At 37.3% G+C, this 22189-nt stretch overlaps 1 protein-coding gene across 1 annotated transcript in view; it reads left to right on the top strand.

The window, feature by feature from the left end:
* Nucleotides 1-4582: 4582 nt before the first annotated feature.
* The window catches only part of mthfd1b (methylenetetrahydrofolate dehydrogenase (NADP+ dependent) 1b), a 65166-nt gene continuing 47559 nt past the window's right edge, over nt 4583-22189 (top strand). Inside the window, exons 1-3 of the mRNA XM_077238690.1 lie at nt 4583-4742; nt 9302-9386; nt 15684-15743. Coding sequence (XP_077094805.1) covers nt 4705-4742; nt 9302-9386; nt 15684-15743 — 183 coding nt within the window. The 5' untranslated portion in view covers nt 4583-4704. The remainder of the gene's footprint in view (nt 4743-9301; nt 9387-15683; nt 15744-22189) is intronic.

The following is a 22189-nucleotide window of genomic DNA, read 5'->3' as shown; positions in this document are numbered from 1 at the left end:
CTCCGTTAGATCTACGGCAGGTCAGCACCCTAACCCCTACCGGCTCCCTCGAGCCGTTTCTATGGGGTTTGAGGAGGGGATATTGCCAAAGGGTGGTGACCAGAGTATTGGAGTGTAAACTGCCATCGTCGGGCCGCCGATTCACTTGGAGGGGGTGGAATGTAGCCTGTGGGCCTGGTTAGGATTGGGTTCCTTCAGTTTACGCTCGTTCTGACTCTTTCATTTTCATGTTTAATCACGTCACTAATTGGTGGGTGGAGCGGGCATTTAGTAAGCCATCAAACGCGATTGAGGCAGGCTTCTATATAAACACCTGGCGTCCTTAGACTGGGACAGTGTAAATGTACTGCTGGCTTTGGTGTGGGGAATCAGCGATTCAGATGCAGTTTGAGTGTTGAGTGCGTGAAGGAGCCGACACTGATTGAGCCACGGCGCGCCATTGTCTTCCTGTCTGACCATGTATGGGCGAGCGAGCAAAGTAATGCCAAACTACGTCCGCGTTTAATAAGCATCGGCTGGAGACTGACTGCAGTGGGATGTTTACATTCAACTAGTCTTCCCCTTTTCACTGTGAATGTTACGACAGATCTGTGCAGTTACCCTTGAGCTGTTAGCTGCTGTTCTCCACACTGTGTGATTGTGTATGCTGCTTATATTATAGGTCTAGGTAGTTTATGTTATTATTATTATTATTATTTTTTTTATTTTTTTTTTGTTGGTTGTTTGTTTTCCTCTAGCCTGTTGGCTGTAGCTGTTATTGTATGTGGTGGTATGAATTGTGCGTCACAGGCTAGAGCGGGTTTATTTATTTTATTGTTTCATTTATGCCCAATTCCCCTTTTTGTTTGTAACCAGCCCCGGTGTTAGTGGAGCCAGGGTAACTCCTGTATAAGAGACCTCACTTGAAAGCGGGTTTCCTTTTTCTTTTTTTTTTGTTTCTTTTTTTTTCTCTTGTTAAACGAAGAAGTTTGCAGTGCCGTGTATGGTGAACCTCCACGCCTTTTAACCATATTTATTAGAGTGCTGTGAGTGTGCAGTGCGTAGACCTTGAACTCTAGTGTGTAGTACTTCAAAAGAAGTCTGTGTTTTGTTCACCGGTGGTAGTGCAAACCTAGCCTTCCCTTAGTGTTTTCTCGATTGCTTTACTGGCTCCCTTGCGGGTGGCTTGGTATTCCCTAGCTATGTTTATTTGTTTTATTTATTTATTTTGACCAACCAACATCTTCAATAATTCCTCAATAAATATTGTATTTTTATACTTTTCTAAGAACCTGTGTTTGTACATTTTATTGGGGTAGAGTTCCCCTTGCTCTAACACTGGCACTAACTAGTTTAGCCCAAGGGGTGGCGTAGTCAGTTGTACAACCGGGTGCCACATAAGAAATTCATAATAAATAATATAGCATGATACCCTGTTGAAATATGTGAGATGTGTGGTTTATTTAAATTGCAAAGGTAAAGTATAAATTAAAATGATTGTGACCATTGTGAAGGGGGAGGAGAATTTACATGCGTCACGTTTAGTTGATAAAACACTTCCGCATAGGATACACCTGTGTATCCTCGCTCATAACTACTCAGGAAGCCTCCTCACATCGATCCTCACCTCCTCACGGTGCAATCAGAGAATTGAGATGTTCTTCAAGATGGCTGAGCTCGATCGGTTTCTGAGTCATAGGATGGAGAACGGAGGAGCGAGGAAACTAAGAGGGATATTGAGAAGCACCCATAAAAACTTTCCTTCGACTCCTCTGTCCTCATTTTCTTCCCTCGCTAAGGAGGTAAGAGTCAAAGACTGAATTAGTGATTGATGAATCTCTCATCTGATGTAGAATGGCGGGGAAGACAACGCTGAAGACGGCAGGCAGACTGGAGCCTGGATGACCATGATCGCTGAATGGGATTTCTGGAAGAAGGTAAGCACTTGTAGCAGGTAAGTAGAAAAGTCTCGGCAGAGAGAGTCAGGAAGTCAATGGTGAGTCGACGAGACCAGAAAACTGTGTGAGGGAACTGATGAGGTTTTTAAGGTGAGGGTGAAGTGAGTGCAGATTGCCGGCAGGTGATGATGACAGGTGCAGATGATTAATACTTCAGTGATGCTGAACGAGTGGGTGGAGTGTAGAGGTCTGGCGCTGACGCTGGTGTATCCGTGACAATTAGCCTATTGATTATATTTACTTAACCTGTTAGTAATGTCTTGATTATTTAATGTATGTTCAAATAAATTTGTTATGTCAGCCATTGTGTAAATTATTATATTTCAAAGAAGAAAATGTTGTCTACTTTTTTTTGTGTTGGTTATTATATCTAAAAATAAATAACATTAATAATTTGAGCTCTGTTGTTAATTGTAACCTTTTATATTATAATAATGTCATTAAAAGGAGCATTGCGTAGGTGCTGAAATTTCTAACCGTTACTGACACCATTGGCCGTTAGAGAAACTGCAGCCAGTCTCATGCTCGTTCTCGGGTGCGCACGCTTGTGTGAGCACGACCACAGCAACCAGAGAGTTGTAACTATGTCTTACCTTTGCAGCAAAAAGAAAGCCAGCTCGGGTCTGTTTTTATATCCAGGTGCTCCCTCCAAGAATCAAATGCAGCTCCGATGTTGACTCTTGTCTTTGTCTTTGCCCGACGCCGGTCACTCTCTATTTTTGCCGCACTAGATAAGGCTTTTATTTTATTTTTTTTACTTACGAGGAGTTTCCGTGGGTGTCTGGATTGTGCTGGAGGCTGGTCGCTTCTTTCCGTCCGCAGAGTCCATTTGAAACACTAACGTTAATGCTAGCGATTGCCTGATATAAGCACAAGTAGACGAGAACGCGCATGACGTCACATTTTGTGAATTTTCGAGCCAAATCGGACCCGACTACTCCACACACAATTGAGTCTACAGGCTGATGGAGGCAACCGTGGTGGACATTAAGGTGTCATTCTTTCTATTACATTATGGTTGCCTCATAAATGTACAAATCAAAACTCTATCTTAAAGATTTTTTTAAGTAAAAAGCTACGCATTGCTCCTTTAAGGGTTTCCCACATAGTTTACCGCATTAGCTAAGATAGATTTTTTTATCCTTAAGAATATTTTAATTATAATACAGTTTATTTAAACACATAAAGAAGCAATTTTATGTTTTGTTTTCTCCCCCCGCTGTACCGAACAGTGACTTCAATACCGAGGTACGTACGGAACCGACGGAACCGTCATGTTACATTAATTAAACATGACCTAATGAACGCTTTTTGGCTGAGCAAAGTTGGCGGCGAGGTGTGTAAGACACTGTATAAAAGTGAGAGCCTAGACTGAGGTTGTTAGATGGCATCTCGGCTTTATTGTCTCCACCAATAAAGTCTAAGTTTTTGGCATCTGGAACTCTGTGACTTTAGTGATTTCTTACAAAAATAAGAAGACTTTTTCTGCTGCACATGGTAATGTTATGAATAAGACATCTGTATTGCAACTGCATCTTCTCCCTTTTTTCAGATCAATTCCCATGTCCCGCTCAAGTCCCGCCGGTGGTTTCAGTCATCCATCGCTCAGTTACTTCTGAGACAATGTTACATGTTACAAGACAAGTACAAAGAAGAAGACACCCATGTGCAATAATTCAAACAGCTTTACTTACAAGACTGCATCAGTGTTTCCATGTAATTGAATTACGTCACTTACTATACGTACACATGTAACTTATGCAGGAGTTGTGGATTAATATCATAATATCAGCTCTATGTGTGGCTTTTTCAGATCAGACATTACTTCTTTTGTGTAGCCTACTTTGGACTCATAAAATGGCATAAAATCTGCTCTGAATGTGCTACTACTAATTTAACTCCCAATAATTATTCCAGACATCTAATGCAATATTCCTATCATAACTCCTCAAACTTATTCAATATGCCAAGAACAACAAGTGTGTGTGTGTGTGTGTGTGTCCGCGCGCTTTTGTGCGCGTGTTGATTTAACTGCTCCTAGAAAAAATTCTTAGTGATCTGTTTTGTTCTCTTATCGTTTTTCATTTTAGTGTTGTTAACAAAGCATTTCGACACAGGCATAATCAAAAACTGATCTTATCATCACTTGGTAGATCAAATGTCTACCCCCCCCCCCCCCTCTTTTCCATTTATTGCCTCCTACATTTTTTTTTTTATCTTCCAAAACATAATCTTAGGTACTTGAAAATACTGACTCTTTCTATTGGCCTTTCAAAATTTTATGTAACACCAGTTTTCACATATTTTACTACTTAATATTAATAATATTAATAATTTACTTATCCCAATCAATAGACCTTCTTCCACCTTTTTAATAGCTGAAAATATGTTTGTTGATTGGTAGGTAAACTAACTAACTATTTACTATAAATAAATAAATATTGTTCATTGGTAAATAATAGTAAAGAAAAAGTTCCACTCTTATTTCAGCAGACAAAAAGAAGAAGAAGAGAAAAGTTGATTGGTGCAGACAGCTACACCCATAGATATCATGATGTCTATGGCTACACCTACACCATTGACGTATATACACGCACTTGATGATATTCACAAACGTAGGGGCGTATTCATTTCGTAACGCCAGACAGTCAGACACAGTTGCACACACAGAAGTAGAAGAAGAGTTCAACACGTGCTCTCAGTTAGCAGCGTAAACTTTAGAATACACAACTTTGTCTCACTTTAAAAGAAAACTAAAAATCTTACGATGCCAGCCCAAATCATCTGCGGAAAAGCGATCTCAGCGTAAGCTATTTTCTAACATTTTTCATGTTACGTTGATAAAGCTATAAAATCATGTTTATGTTTTTGTTCAAACGTGTTAACGTTACTTGTGTGAATTAGAAAACAATCATATTTTAGAGAGAGTGTCTGTTTTTTGTTTTGTTTTTACACCGCTCAGATTCGTGGTTTATAAATGGATTTTTTTCACGAATTGAACTCTGAACTCTTGAGAAATGCATTGTAGGTTTTTTATTGATCGCTTTTTATCGATGATGTTAAAGTCTGAAAGAGTATTATGTAAACCAGGACACACTTTAAAGGTGTAGGGATCTTATATTTTTTTTGGAGACTAAACATCACATGATTTCCATCTGACTATCATTACTCTGAAAGAATGGCACAGCCATTTAGTTAACTTGCGGTGCACACACGAATTTTTTTAAAACTTAGAACATTTTTCTTATTTACCCTTAAGGCTAATTTTAATTTAGCTAACATTATATAATTGGTTCAGTCTTCGTAGAGTAACGTTAGCTTACTCACAGTGGTGTATCCAATGTGTAACTAATTTACATTGGCCATTTTCTACTCTAATTCTAACGTGTATGCTACTTTAAACAATTTTAACACTAAGTTGCAAAATTAAAATAAGCCTGTATTTCCTGTACTGAAAAGTGAGCAATCAAGCAAAAAACTTGTAGCCTAATTCAGATGTCATTGTCTTTAAAAATTGAAAAATTGAGCAAGTACATAAAAAATGTTTCCTTTCCTTACTGTGATTGACAATGGAAAGCTAGTGATTCATAATTTGATTTGGTCTAATTTGAATAAAAATGACAGTTTTATGTAATTTGCCTTTGAATGATCCCGAAACATATAGGCCCAGTTACAAATGGGTGTTTCTCAAATGAAAAGCCATCCTAGTCCTTTTGCGTCTTCTTGGCTTAAGTCCTCCTCAACCTTAACTACGTTTACATGCGCCCTCATAATGTGATTGTGAGATTTAGGCAAAATTGTGATTTCAACTTTACCTCATGTAAACACAATACTTTGAACAAATTCTGATTAAGCTCATAATCGTAACAACCATAGTCATTGTATAATGTGGTGTGTATACTTGCAGATTTTAATTACAAAAACAGGCATGTAAACACTTCAACCGCATCTACTCCACTCTGACCACAGCGCGCATGTGAATTTTGGGGTGCTGAAGGAACTTAGTTCATGTTGACAATATTGCACAACATAAATAAATATTGCAGTATATTGATGGTTGAAATCATTGAAATGGAGACATTTTAGGCCAAATACCAAAGAATCAGCAAACAAATCCTTGTGCACTGGAAGAACTTGGCTATGAACACACCTACTGTATGTGAGTTCATCATATGTTCTGTATATTGGGCTATGTGAACAATCAGAATAATGAAAATTGCATATAAACAGGAGTGAAAAAGTTAGCTTGTCATGTTAACATCTTACAGCATTTAAGTCTTTACTCTAACATTATTGGTGCACGTGTAAACATAGGCCAGTCATTAAATGCTAGAATGAGGTGGTCTACTCTAAAATATTCTGGTAGATGGATCCCTAGGTCTCTCTAGTAAGTCCGCATGGCTTCATTATAAAGATTTCTGCGCAAATATTGTCGTTTTTCAGCTCGAGTCAGTTCAATGTTGATTCAATTCAATAATGGCCTCGATGTTGCAAAATTCAGTTTTGAAAAAAAGGACAAAAAGATTCAGCTATAAAGCTGAAGACGTGAGTGTCATTATTCAACTCAACTCAGTTTAAGTTTTGTTCTCATCCGAAAGTGTCAGTGCAGTGTCAAATATTAAGTGTCCCCAACTAAACAAACCAATGGTGACAGTGACAAGGAACCCAAACTCCTTCAAGTGACAGAAATTGAGAAAAAAAAAACCTTGGGTGAACCCAGGCTCAGTCACGGGGCCAGTTCTCCTCTGGCTTAAATGACCACTGCGTGAAAAATGGATTGGGATAAGTCACACAGGCATTAGGTGAGAAGAGTTGTACAAGCAATACAGTCAGTGCTGGGTAGTAACTGATTACATATAATCTGGATTATGTAATCAGATTCCAAAAATTAAGTACTTAAAGCAGCTCTAAGTAAGATTTTTTACCTTAAAATAATGTTTCCAAAATCGTTTCAGTGGTTCATCAAGTCGTGACATGGTGAAATGCACTGAATGGTGAAATGCACGTGAAATGCCACAGCTTTGCGGTCCTTTATCTGATATATTATCCACGCTATGTAAGATTGCCAGATCGGGTTGCGTTTCTGTAGTTCTAATGAGACATAAGAAAACTATTAATTTGACTTGCTTTATGGCAAGCGTTACAATTGCTCGTTTGTGATGTCGCATCATACTTTCATAAAATCATGCATGATACTCTACCTTGTCTGTGGCCATTGTTGATTCCAAAGCTGGTGCTGGGTAAACAGAGAGCATGTGCGTGCACATGTGACAGTAGGCTGCGGTAGGATAAATTATTTACGACAGCAGTAATGGACATTTCCGCTTCCAACCTGTAGGGCGACCGCAGAGGAAAAGTTACTTGGTGCTGCTTTAATTATATTATATTACATTTTTACAATGCTTGTAATCAGACAACAGTTACTTTTTTATTGAGTACATGTCATTCTATCAATAGCAGTACATTATTCACAATTCATTGATTCTCCCAACTACTCCTTTTTTAATTTTTTTAAATGTTCCTTTCTAAAACAGCCTAATGCTTATGTATGTTCACAATGTCTTCCAGGTTTGTGGAATTGCACACACAGATCAGCCACTAGTCATGTGCCTATCACACTGAAAACAGACATCACTAATCACTCGATCTACACACATAATTTCACTTTTAAAGGGATAGTTCACCAAAATTTTTTAATTGTCATCACTTTCTCACTCTAAAGTTGTTCCAAACCTGTATGAGTTGCTTTCTTCTGATATTTTGAAGAATATTGGTAACCAGACAGTTTATGGAAGCCATTGAGTCCCATAGTATTTTTTTACTACTATGGAAGTCAATGGCTACCATCAAGTGTTTGATTACCAACATTCTTTAATACATTATTTCTTTTGTTCAATAGCTGTGAGACTTGTAAATGTAGGCGTTGATCTTCTTTCACGGCACTATGACGTCATAATTCCACACTTTTTAGATCCTGTCGTTTTCATTTCGTTATTTTAGTACACAATTAGATAATACCAATTTATGTCAACCAATTAGCAAGCAATGCTTAATTTTGTTCAGTCTGTGGTGTAAAAAGGTTGCATTAGCAATTAAAGAAAAAGCACTTAAAGGGGTGGTAAAACACGATTTCACTTTTCTAACTTTAGCTAGTGTCTAATGTTGCTGTCGTACTTAACGTTATCCGACAAACACCTAACGTTACAAACTTTTTTTTTAATCTCAACAGCGAACTTGGAATTAGTGTAAATTATTCTTTGATTAGAGCTTTTATGTTTATCTACATGCTTGTTTATCTACAGGCATGCTAAACGGTTCTGTGTTTGATTTGGCAGCCGATGTTTAGTGTTCGCTTTGGGTTAATAGTTCTGTCAACAGATATTTGTCTACAATCGTACTAAAAATAAAAAAGTAATGGTGCCATACAGTCAGAAACGATCACTATAGATCCGCAGTCTTTACTCAAAAAAATCCCTTTGAGGACTGTAGTATAATTTGTTATAACGATTATATGAAATTCTTGTTTATGAAGCTTATTTTTTTGTAATTCTATAATAATTAGTACAATTAAATAACAGCATATTTAAAAATTAATGAGAGAACAACAAAAAACAAACCTTTCTGAAACGTTGTTTAACAGCCGTTCTTGAACAGGTTCTGCTTGATCATCTTCACTAACGTTTCCCGGGTCCGATTGGTTTTTATTGACTCCATTTTTTATAATACACCAAAGCACAAACTACCATAGCAAACTACCGGTAAAGGTACGGGGCGTGACGTTTCCGGGAGACGTGCACTAGACGGTTAGCGAATCACAACACACTGGGCCAGCTAACCAATCTGAGCCCATTGCGTAATTTTGAGGGACTGGCTTCATAGAACCAGGAAACCATCAGACCGTTTTTACAAGGAGGGGCAGAGCAGTGTAGAATAAAGGTAAAATATATGAAAAATAATGCAATTTTTAAAAAACGAAGCATGAACACATGTTACAGTGCACCCCACAAACACAATCAAGCCTTCGAAAAAATGCATTTTACCACCCCTTTAACCAAAACATGGTCAGGTCAAAGTATCTGAATAATTTTTGGTCCCAAATTTGTTTAAATTTTACTAGTAGTCCACTGTGTGAAGAATCTGTGGGTATATGTCACAGTTTACTTTATTTTGCTATCCTCACTTAAATTAATGAACTACAGTGTCCTGCACCCACTAGTAAAATAAAATATATAAAAAATTATATCTGGTGTCTGAATACATTTTTGTTTGACTGTATATCATAAATGTGTGTATGTACGACCATGTAGCTTGCTTTGTTGCGCACTGCCTTGCATAACTCATTTTGAATCCTTATGTTTCTCCAGTCAGGTCAGAGAGAGGTTGAAGGAAGAGGTGAAAGGCATGAGGATGACTCATCCCAATTTCAAACCCGGCCTTGTGGTGTTACAGGTTAGTGGTGACAAGATACTGCTTTAAATGTTGAATGACACAGTATGTGTTTTATGGCCTTATTTCGGTGACTTCAAAATATATTTTCAGTAAACGTCTTTTTTCTCAAAAATACAAACTTTTACACACATGCTGCTCACATATTATTGTAGCAGAATTTATGCTGAATACAGTGCAATCAGACTTTAGCCATGAAAATTTTACAAGTTACTGAAATAAGCACAAATGTCAGAGCATGTCAAAACGCCTCCAAAGCCCAGAAAACACCTCAGACCCCAGACGGTTGTATGTGAAAAATATTTCAATGTGATAATAATTGTGATGATCAAAGATGAGTTTTAAGGGATACAATTATTGACTGCAGGGGAAATTATGGTAGTTGTTTTATTGTGCACTTGAGCAATGGTTAAATTAATGACACCATTAAACGTCATTATTCGGTAAAATTTATTCGGCCTATTTACTTATTCAAATAATTTTGGTTGCCGACATTCGGTGCATCCCTAATTCAGACGCGCATACCTATAGCGTAATACGCATGTGCACCCCATCGGTATTTTCACAGGTTTGCGTTTTTTGAGGTTTGCGCACAGCACTGCTCCTGGAGGACCGCTGTCCTGCAAATGTTAGTTCCAGCCCAAATCAAACACACCTGCCTGTAATTGTTCAAGTAATCCTGAACTTTGATGAGATTTTAAATCCTGGTCCTGGGGACTAACAGCACTGCATATTTTGGGTGAATTCCAATCAGAATTAGCATCTCTATATTCACTCCTAAGGGCAGAGCCCTACAAGTGGGTACTTCAAATGGAGCAGGGCACTAACGTGCTGTAATGTAGCTGTTTGGAATGCACTTGCTGAAGGGATCAAAGAAAGACAATGTAATTTCCTCTTTTTCAACTGGAATGTTACCTTGACAACACATCGCAATATCTATTACCCAAATAGCTGTTTTTACAACAGGAACGTCTTATTATTGCTTTTAATATAATTGTTTCAAATAAATGTACATTTTAAAATGAAGTTTCTAAAATGTGTTTTAAATATTTGTTTTAAATCTGTTCTCAACTTTATGAAACTTTATAAACTATAAACAATAAACTATTGACATACTATCAAACATTTCTTACCTATACATTTTTAAAATTAAGAAAATTTGTATAATATCACAACATAACATCTTGAATTATTCTGTTTACATTTACTTAAACGCTCAGACCATTTAGCTTTTAAATTAATTGCGAGGACTCCTGGGTCATGTGACAATAAACAATCAAATTACTTCCTTGAAGTGACCATCGTCTATATGCTTCACTACCGAACTTGTGGATGGGCCCTTCAAGGGCAAGGTTTAATTTGTGATGGAACAAGCCAGATCTGGATCCAACACCTGCGTAATCTACCTTATTTGTGGGATCCCCCATGTCATACACCACTGAAAGATAGTTATACAATGACCTGTGTACATATGTTCAGGAAAATGAAGTATAATAATGATAATGTTGTTAATAACTTGCCATGATAAATGTATAAAAGAAATGAAGTGGTAGAAATGCAGTTAAGTTGTCCATACCATGTTTTGGTGACGATTTATTGGATTTGACCACTATTCACATTTTCAATGCATAACAAGCAACGTATAGAGAATATACAAGGCTTAAATTTCGGCTCGGGTATTGCGCATAATTTTACTCATTCCGGCAGGTTTCGGACTTAAGGTGGGAAATCCCTCCAAACAATTCAATTTTGTTGAATGAGGAAATTAATCCACACAGATGATCAAACAGTAATTTGAAACCTTTGTGTCAAGTCAAGTCTCCTTTATTTATATAGCGCTTTTTACAATACAAATTGTTTCAAAGCACCTTTACAGAGATAACAGGAAAGTAAAGTTGTAATAGTATTGTTAAATTCAAAATTAAATGTCCCCAACTAAGCAAGCCAAAAGACAATGGCGAATAAAGGCGAAAAAAGGTGACAGTGGCAAGGAACCAAAACTCCATCAGGTGACAGAATGGAGAAAAAAAACCTTGGGAGAACCTAGGCTCAGTCAGGGGGCCAGTCCTCCTTTGGCCAACAAACGAACAGTGTATGATTATGATTTAGGCGGCATAATAGGTCAGAAGTCAGATTGGATCAGAACTTTCACAATATTTATCCATTTCATCTGGTTGGGGGTCGGAGTCATCACGCCGATATGGAGATGTGTTTGTTGAGGTGTCCATGAGGCCTTCACAGTGTTGATGAGGCTGGCACTTCAGGGAGGCGTTGTCGTCGTGTCCATGTGATGGTCCTTCATCAGATCTGGATATGGGCTGGATCCGGTGGTTTGCGGTAAACCTCGGGATAAACAGACAGACTATTATTAGCGTAGACGCCATCCTTCTTATGAAGTACAAAGTACATCAGGATTTATGGGAAGTGTTCCTGGTTCCGGCTGATTTAAACTATGCAGCCTAACATTGAATTATAGCAATCTATAATGTGTTATGTGTATGCTAAGCCAAAGAGATGTGTTTTCAGTCTAGATTTGAACTGACAGAATGTGTCTGCTTCCCGGACAATGTTAGGAAGATTGTTCCAAAGTTTTGGTGCCAAGTAGGAAAAGGATCTACCGCCAGCAGTTGAGTTTGATATTCTAGGTATTATCAACTGGCCAGAATTTTGAGATCGCAATAGACATGAAGGACTATAATGGGTTAAGAGCTCGCTCAAGTACTGCGGAGCTAAACCATTTAGTGCTTCGTAAGTAATCAGCAATATTTTAAAATGTATACGATGTTTAATAGAGAGCCAATGTAGTGTTGACAGAACCGGGCTAATATGGTCATACTTTCTGGTTCTGGTAAGAACTCTAGCGGCTGCGGTTTGGACTAGCTTTAGTTTGTTTATGCGTGTAGGGCAACCGCCCAGTAGACTAGAGCATTACAATTATCTAGCCTTGAGGTCATGAACGCATTAACTGATTGTTCTGCATTTGTCAATGAGAGCATATGACGTAATTTAGAAATGTTTTTAAGATGGAAAAATGCGCTTTTACAGATACTAGACACGTGACTTTCAAATGAGAGATTAGTATCAAGAGCACACCCAGGTTCCTAAATGACGACGAAGACTTGACAGACCAGCCATCAATTGTTAAACAGTATTCTAGGTTATTGCGTGTGGAAGTTTTTAGTCCAATAATTAGAATCTCTTTTTTTTTCAGAATTTAGTAGTAGGAAATTACTAGACATCCAATTTTTTATATCAGCTATGCATTCCGTTAATTTTGTGAATTGGTAAGTTTCGTTAGGTTTTGAGGAGATATAGAGCTGAGTATCATCAGCATAACAGTGAAAACCAATTCCATTTTCCCCTAATGATATCTTCTAACGGTAGCATGTACAGATTGAACAGCAGCGGTCCTAGTACTGAGCCTTGTGGTACGCCATACTGAACTTTTGACCGATAAGACATCTCTTCATTTACTGCTACAAACTGATAACGGTCAGATAAGTATGATTTAAACCATGCTAGTGCAATTCCACTAATGCCAAGATAGTTTTCTAGTCTATTTAATAGAATGTGGTCAATGGTGTCAAATGCAGCACTAAGATCAAGTTACACTAATAGAGAGATACAACCACGATCGAGGATAAGAGCAAATCATTTGTGACTAATGAGAGCAGTCTCAGTACTATGGTGCGGTCTAAATCCTGACTTTTTTTAACAAGCGGTTTAATCATAGCCAGCTTAAAGGGTTTTGGTACGTATCCTAGAGACAAAGACGAATTAATGATATTGAGAAGAGGATCTATGACCTCTGGAAGCATCTCTTTCAATAGTTTAGTCGGTATAGGGTCTAACATACAAGTTAACGATTTTGCAAAATCTGTGAGACATAATTTCACAAACATCGAGAGAATGGTTAACCTTGTACTAGTTTTTTGTAACCGGTATCGCTTCCTCTATTTTAAAATGCGTACATGGCTTCACATCACCATCATCGTCTGTACAAGCCAGTTGCATGCTGTAATACAAGACTTTCGCTCGCGTTTCGGGACACAATTTTCACTCACCTAATCGGCCCAGTGTTGCATCGTTACTAAAGTTTATCATATGCACGACTTATCAATTTAAACAGTAATTGTTTTTTTGGTGATCAAATTTTTATTGTCTTTAGATATAACAAAATAACATTCAAACAAACAAACAAACATTGAAGGGGGAGCAACAGACATATTAATAAATTAACAATCTGAAAGAAAACAGGAGGAAAAAGCTTTATATGGTCATTCCTTTATATAATCCAATGTGTAGGTAGAAATAAAATTGCCCTGAATCAATGGTACTAGGTTTAGCCTTGTTTATTTGTGTTTTTGTACATTCACAAATCACTATTTTAAAGAGGCTATGAATACAATGTTTTTGCACACAGGTGTGGAGTAAACCAGTTCTGTATTATTGTCGTCTTTGCAGCTGTAAAACTAGCAAACATCATTATTGAATGTATACAGGAGTCAGAATCATCATTGAGAAGACATAAACCTGAATTAGATATGTAATCAATTTCTAGTAAGGAGGACAAGACAAAATAAAGTGTGTCCATAGGTTGACAACAATTGGACACTCCCAAACCATGTGAAGAGAAGTACCTAATGATACAGTGTTACAGATATGGCAGTTATAGGCCGATTGGAGTTTAATTTTGAAACTCTTGTAAGGAGTTATGTATGCTCAATGGATGACTTTGAAATGGATGAGCCCAGTTTTTAGAAGTTAAGATGAGATTAAACCACACCCTTTCCCAGACGACAGATAAGTAAAAATATTATAATTGACGATTCCAGATAGATTTAATAGAAAGAGGCTTTGCAATGTGATCATTACGTTTACTATGCATTAAAGAGACAGATGGCTGAACAGAGGATGGTGCGATCCAATCCCACATAGGATGAGAGAAAATGGGGGATGCTCAGGGAAATCGGTCAACCTTTAGCGCGCACATAAAGCCGCTTCTCAAACGGCTCGCGAGTGCCAAACTGAGGATGCTCTCTGTGGATTACTCTTGTTCTTGGATTTTCTGTTTGTTTTTTGTTAATAAACTTGTGCTTGCATTTGGATTCTCTGCCTCGTCGCCGCTAACATGTTACAGTTATAACACAAATAGAGTGAGCCAACATTTAGGTGAGATAAATGTAATTAAAAAAATTTAATTTAACACCTTATTTTCCTAAATGAAATTCAGGCCCTGATATATATAAATTTCAGTGCAATTCTGTTATTCTGGGAAATGGTTTTCTGAAACGTATGCATGCAAGTCGCTATGGATATTTTTACATTTAAGTCCACTTTACATCTTTACGTGCAGAGCTGGTTTTCTAGTTCTAGCTGAGCACGTTAACATGATTATTATTTATTACACATTATATCTTGAGGGAACTTATCGTGATGGAGCCCATTGCTTCGGAGAGAGTTATGGTTGTTGTTGCACATCATTTTATTAAATTCTGCCAGGATTCTGTAGGAAGAACTGATCTGGCAGCCTCTGTAAATGTCTGCAAGTGCCCGCAGCCCTGTTCGCAAAATTACTTAAACATCTGATTCTATATGAATGTCAAGGGCTGTGTTGGTCAGACATTTTGTTGGGCTTAATGCATAATGCCATGGTGTTTTACATGCACAAATGGTCACAACACGTCATCAGTATGTAAATAAACTGTTACAAACTTACCATCATCTTAACGCTCATTTGAATTAATGTAAAACTCAAGATAATCTGCCTCTATTGCATTACATTTCTATGTTAATTCAGAGAGTATATTTTCATGTCTGTTTAGTGTTTACATTAAAGATTTATTAAATCAAAATACAGTAGTCAACATTTGAAGTGGATCAAAACCTTTTATACATGAATTTTGAACAATACCGGTTCTTGTCTTAGGACAACTTTGAACTTTTTTGATCCACTTCAAATGATGACTACTGTAGTTGGATGGAAAAACTCAACTGAGATTGCGCATACAGTATGTTCCATTACCTTTCTCTACCCCACTAACTTGCTGAATACTTTATCAGGATTGAAAATCACTGGTCCAGATGTGTTTAATTAGAGGTTGAATAAAAATCTGAGAGAAAGTGGTCCCACAGGAGTTGCCCATACTTTTCATCTAGTAGGAAATGTACATTATAGTACTAGGAAAACATATTACTTAAGATAAAAAATTACTAAACAAATGCATTAAAGTTCTCTTAAAGGGTTTACAAGCTATGTTTGGTATACTTGTTTAAATGTTGATTGTTTGTCTGTTATAGGTGGGAGACAGAGAGGACTCAAACTTGTACATCAGCATGAAACTGAAAGCTGCTGCTGAGGTAAAGCCACGTCAAAACAGTGTATAGGGATGGTTCACCCAAAATTGAAAAATTGCTGTTAATTTGCTCACCCTCAGGCCATCGAAGATGCAGGTGTCTTTTTGTTCATCAGTAGAAATGTAAAGAAGACTTTTAGCTGAAACCATAGTCCTTGGTGAATCTCTTGGAGGACGGGTTAGTTCACCTCTATCTATCTCCAAGCATAGGTCAATCTGAGACTTTGCATGAGACCCAGGTTTAGGGGAGCCTCTACTATTAGGAAGCCCAGAAGCAAACTTCCTCTACTCATTAGCACTATCGCCATGGTTGAGCACCCATCCAAAGGGGAGCAATATCCCTGCTTCATGACCCAGCGCTAGTCTGGGAGGGAGGTAAACGAAACATGGTTCCATTCCCTCTGCTCTACCCTAAGGGGCTAAGCAGCCTATCACAAAGAGCAAACCAGGCTCCTTAGAGCTGGATCATATCGATGGAATGGTGTTCTTAATTCTCAGCATGTGGATGTTTTTCACTGCAAGACTAAAAAGTTTGTTCGGGTGTCTCGTGTCGCAAATCCAATGATGCTGGTAGTGACGATCCTCTGACCAATCAGTGATCTGCAGTGTTACATGTCACATTTTAGTATCGGTTCTGCTCGCTTGGAACCTCAGCCGAGGTGGTACTATTTAAGTGAGCTGTACCGATCTGTGAAAGCGCCTTTAAAAACTTCAATGTTATGGGGGTAGAGCAGCTCATATGAAAACAAGGGTATAATGTGCCTAAAACTATCATTCCATAGGCTCCAACCTGAGGGTGAGCAGTTTCTCAAAGGGAAATCTCTGTTGCCACCACTTCTATCAAAGAGACAGGCTGTCCTCAGTCATAACCAGCCATAGGGTTTCATTGTAGAATATTTGCATTGTCTACACTGTAAAAAAAAAAATATATGTAAAATGCTGGCAGCTGTGGTTGCCAGAACTTCACTGTAAAATATATGGGGACAATGCATAACACTTTACAGAATGCTTTTTGGCAACTGTAAATTTTACAGTTGAGAATTGTTTGTTTACGGTAAATTACTCTTAAATAAAACAGATATAATGTAAACCTGTTTACAGGAATTTACTTGTAAATGAATATCAGCTGTAAATGTAAACTTGTTTTTTTTTTGTTAACTACTTTAACAAATATACTTTAAACCTATGTACAGTCTATCTCCGTAGTAAATAAATATTATAGTATTTTATTGTAAAGTTCAGTTTTACAGAAAATTACCGGCAGCTGTGGCTGCCAGAATTTCACTGCAAAAAATACAGTACAACACAAGGCATTACAGTTAGTTGCTATAGATTTTAAAGTCATCAGTCAGTAAGGTCATTGTAAATTACTAAATGAACTTTTAAATACCACCAATTGTAAATCAAGGCACAGACTATCATTAATAGACTTTAAAAAAAGCGGTGTTTTTTTTTTTATTCAGGCACTGTGTTATAATAGTTAGAGCTGATCCAATAACTTTTCCAGTATAACATCAATCAGTGCCACTTGCTCTGGTTGAACAATAGTAATGGGTCCACACTTGACTGTAGATATGGGTCTGTGTCGGTTCGAAAAACTGGAAACGTAAAGCTTGCATTGTCCCGGGTACTACCTGAAAACTCGCATGTAGTCACTATGGACTGGCATAATCTCTCTGCAGGAAATAGACACAATAAGAAGTTGGTTAGATACAGTCCATGAGCATTATGGCTACAAAGGGATAAGTTGTCTTTTGTTGAACTAAATTCCAATTAACTACACATAAGCAAGCAACACTCTGGCCACTTTGATAATCAACAGAGTATCAGGGCAAAAGATTGAAAGAAATCTTAGCACCTATCACAAGCATTTGTTTCACATCTGTTAGGTTGCAGCCCAAATACACAGTTGCGTACACTTACTGTAAGCAATCTGACATCATCATATTTGTTAAAAATCATCAGATGAGACCAGTTACCAGCCAAATACATAAAGGTGGTGTAAAATCACTGGACTATACCATTACTTACCAATTATCCTTAAGACTGGTGTCTTTTGGAATTTTGAGCTGGTGTTGTCGTGTTCATTGTATTTTGACATGATCCTCTCTGCAAGCAGAAAAAAACTATTTATTTATTTTTTTGCATTGAAGAAAAGTAGGTTTTTGTTTGTGCTGTTAATAGACATTATTCACAGTGCCATCTTTGATTTTTAACAGGAATGAAAAGGAGGCTGTGAGGGATAGACGTACATCGTACTTCTCTTTTTGGCTCATTCTGCTGATGAATAACTGCAAAAATATCGGTCTAATAAACTTCAATGGAAAATGATTGGTGATTCTCACAGCCTCGTTTTTATAACTGTCATGGCGTTGTGCTGAATAAGGTGTATTACATTTAAAATCGGAATCGTCAGGTCACATTTACAAAAAACAATCGTAAATCTGAATCAGCCAAGAAAACTGCAGGTGATGGTATGTCTAGCAATATTGCCAAACTGATATTCGTCCAAGTGCAAGACAACTTTAGTAATATGATATTAAGAGTCTGATCATAATGTACACCAAGGTTGTTAACATAAACATTAACCTATTAAACAGTTGAGATCAAGCATATGGACCTCTGTTTTAAGAAATTTGAGATATTTGGAAATTTGAGACATTCTCCGTTTTACAAGGAAATATTATGAAAAGATTGTGATTGCAATGAAAGACTCTGAAAATTGTAGTAGGCTACTGCAATTTTGTCCATATCAATGACAGTAGAGTTAAAATAGATGAGCAAGTAACCAAAACTTAACAGGTATGATATGACAATAATTGATTCCAGTTTAAAGCTTATAAATTAAATGTACTCAATGAAGCCCAGTGATGATAAAGCTGACACAAAATCAGAGAATTGACCATCGCCCATTTCTGCATAGTTGGCAGCACTGAATTTTACTGCCGTGCCATATTAAGGAAAGTGTTGAATTATTTAGTAGTAAATTGTTTGGTAAGGAAGTCATTAATGTATGCTGAATATAGTACAACTTACCGCTAATTATTCTCTAAGGTATCTAATACAAAAGACTCGCAGGAAAAAGAGATTGAGGTCCATGCCACGCACAAATGTCATTTGAAAGTCACGTGTCTAGTGTCTGTAAAACCGCATTTTTCCATCTTAAAAATATATCTAAATTACGTCATATGCTCTCATTGACAAATGCGGAACAACTAGTTCATTCGTTCATGACATCAAGGCTAGATTATTGTAATGCTCTACTGGGTGGTTGCCCTGCACGCTTAATAAACAAACTACAGCTAGTTCAAAACGCAGCCGCTAGAGTTCTTACCAGAACCAGGAAGTACGACCATATTAGCCCGGTTCTGTCAACACTGCATTGGCTCCCCATTAAAGATCGTATAAATTTTAAAATATTGCTGATTACTTACAAAGCACTAAATGGTTTAGCTCCCCAGTACTTGAGCGAGCTCTTAACGCATTATAGTCCTTCACGTCTATTGCGATCTCAAAGTTCTGGCCAGTTGATAATACCTAGAATATCTAAATCGACTGCTGGCGGTAGATCCTTTTCCTATTTAGCACCAAAACTTTGGAACAATCTTCCTAACATTGTCCGGGAAGCAGACACAGTCTGTCAGTTCAAAGCTAGACTAAAAACACATCTCTTTGACCTAGCATTCACATAACACTCTATAGACTTCTATAATTCAATATTAGGCTGCTTAGATTAGGTCAGCCGGAACTGGGAACACTTCCCTTAAATCCTGATGTACTCGTTACATCATAAGAAGAATGGCATCTACGCTAATTTTAGTGTCTTTGTTTATCCCGAGGTTTTCCCGCAGCCTGCCGGATCCAGGCCGTTTCCAGATCTGACGAAGGACTTTCGCCTTGACCTGATGACAATGCAGTGCTGAAGTGCCAACTAGCCTCTCCCTATGGAGGATCCCTATACCACTCTACAGATAAAGCGTTGTGGAATTTTTCGGTTCGCGTACCTACCCAAAGTGATAAGATAAAATAAAATTCTGCATCAAAATTTATAGACAAGACAAGTAGTTTGTTTAGTCTTGGTTTGTAAGGAATTACAAACCTGCACACATATATTCAAACGCACATAACTATAGAATAAATTCTTAATGCGCATGTGAACGCCATCAGCGTCTATCACAGGTTCACGTTTAAAGTCTGTTTAGAGAGAACGGTGTCGTCTTACAAAGCCCCTAATTTAATAACAAATGATCATTTAGACGGAAGTGAATCAATCAAAACTAACTTTAGCTGGAAAAAACATTTTTCAAGAACCACTATAAAACCAAACCAATCTCTGTTACCTTAAATTATATGTTTATCTCTGTAAAGCTGCTTTGAAACAATCTACATTGTTAAAAGCACTATATAAATGAGGATGACTTGACTTGACAAACCCTGTAGACATAAGAAAGAGGATATGAAACAAATTTGTCTTATTTAGGACAATGTATTTTCTTTTAAGTATGTCTTTCAATCTTCTAAAAGCACAGTTTGTAAATTACATGTAATAAATAAATGGCGATATTCAGTGAAAAATAAACACAACTCACAAATGGGTCACCTGGTAGAACACAACACGTTGCAGAAACCAAAGTTCGATTCCATGCAAGGCTTGGTGCTGCAATTCTGGTCTCTTTAAACTGTTTCCTGTTGATCCCTACTTCTGCAGTTCAGCAAAGCAGATATGGGAAAAAAACAAAAAAATATTCTTTAAAGGTAAAATAGTAAGAAACTGTTGAAATAGATAATATTACCACTTTCTTTGGTGTCACAAAGGTCTAGCAAGTTGTTTCCTCCGAGTCAATAACCACTCATGAGTTTGAAAGCAATGCCTAAAATGTGACTAAAGTGAAAGTCAACTTTTACACTTATGATGAAAAGATGATTTTCACCACAGAAGTGTATCCAGCTAGTTTCTGTATAAAGACAAGTTACTTTTAATATAAAGTATGTTATAGTGTTCAGTTTACCTACTTTAAAGTAGTGTCTTAGATCTTAGCAATGCCACCAGCCATTAACCTAATCTGAAGGGTCAAAAAAATTAAAAACACTGAAAAAAAAAAGTGTCCAGAAAATGTTTTCCAAAAGATAATAAACCTCAGCATGTGGACAGGCAAACACTTTGAACTCCATACTGCTATCATAGACTATTTTAAAATGACAAACTGTTCAAAAGACAAATGTAAACCCATATTACACTATATGCAGGTAGTTTAATCAAAATTCAGAACTATGCATATAAAAGTTTCTTTCCCTCAATTTTCTTTCTCGAACAAAAATGACCAAAAATTTTGCTACATTGGCCGTAAAGGGTTAGTTCACCCAAAAATGAAAACTAAGTCATTAATTACTCACCCCCATGCTGTACCAACCCCGTAAGACCTTCGTTCATCTTCGGAACACAAATGAAGATATTTTTGATTAAATCTGAGAGGTGGATCACTGCTACATAGGCTGCCTGAGGGAATGAAACTTGACGGCCCAGAAAGTCATTAAAGAACATGTTTAAATATTCCATGTGCCTACAGTGGCTCAACTATAAGTTTATCAAGCGACGAGAATACTTTTTTTCCGAAAAAAACCCCCCATAAATAACGACTTTATTCGACTATTCCTTTTCTTCCTTGTGGGCCTGAGACGAGAGTTCAAGAGATTTCGACGACGCATGCGCGAGAACTGAACAAGAAGTATTAGAAGAAGAACGTCCTCTTCTCAGTTCTCGCGCATGCGTCGTGGAAATCTCTTGAATTCTCGTCTCAGGCCCACATAGTCTCGTCGCTTGATAAACTTATAGTTGAGCCACTGTAGGCACATGGAATATTTAAACATGTTCTTTAATGACTTTCTGGGCCATCAAGTTTCATTCCCTTAGGCAGCCTATGTAGCAGTGATCCACCTCTCAGATTTAATCAAAAATATCTTAATTTGTGTTCCGAAGATGAACGAAGGTCTTACGGGGTTGGTACAGCATGGGGGTGAGTAATTAATGACTTAATTTTCATTTTTGGGTGAACTAACCCTTTAAGTACTCAATAGACAATAGTAACTTTCACCAAAATGTGTAATAAACCAGTTTGTAAATTTAACAGAACTAAAAACAATGTAAAACAGTAACATTAAACCTCAAAGAATACTTTTTCTGTTAGTGGTTAACAGAACAGTAGGTACAGTAAAGTGGATACTGTTCCATATAACTAGTGCTGTTTAAGTATTAAGTCTTAACACTTTAAATGGATGTTAACTGAAGGTCCATATTTAACATGTCTCTCTCCACTCATGATCATAGAGGTCAGCGATCAGGGTGAGGACACTTGGATTCACTGATAGTTTCTTGTTGTTTTTTCAAAAAGAAACACCTTTTTGAATGCAAAGATTCCCAATCAACCACTAGATAAAGTGATTTTTTGTAAA

The sequence above is a fragment of the Siphateles boraxobius genome, unplaced genomic scaffold, assembly GCF_051911475.1.
Source record: "Siphateles boraxobius isolate OS27281-9 unplaced genomic scaffold, OSU_SipBor_1 22, whole genome shotgun sequence".
NCBI classification, from domain to species: domain Eukaryota; kingdom Metazoa; phylum Chordata; class Actinopteri; order Cypriniformes; family Leuciscidae; genus Siphateles; species Siphateles boraxobius.
Note: the sequence above shows the minus strand (reverse complement) of the source record. Positions and strands in the feature narration are given on the sequence as shown.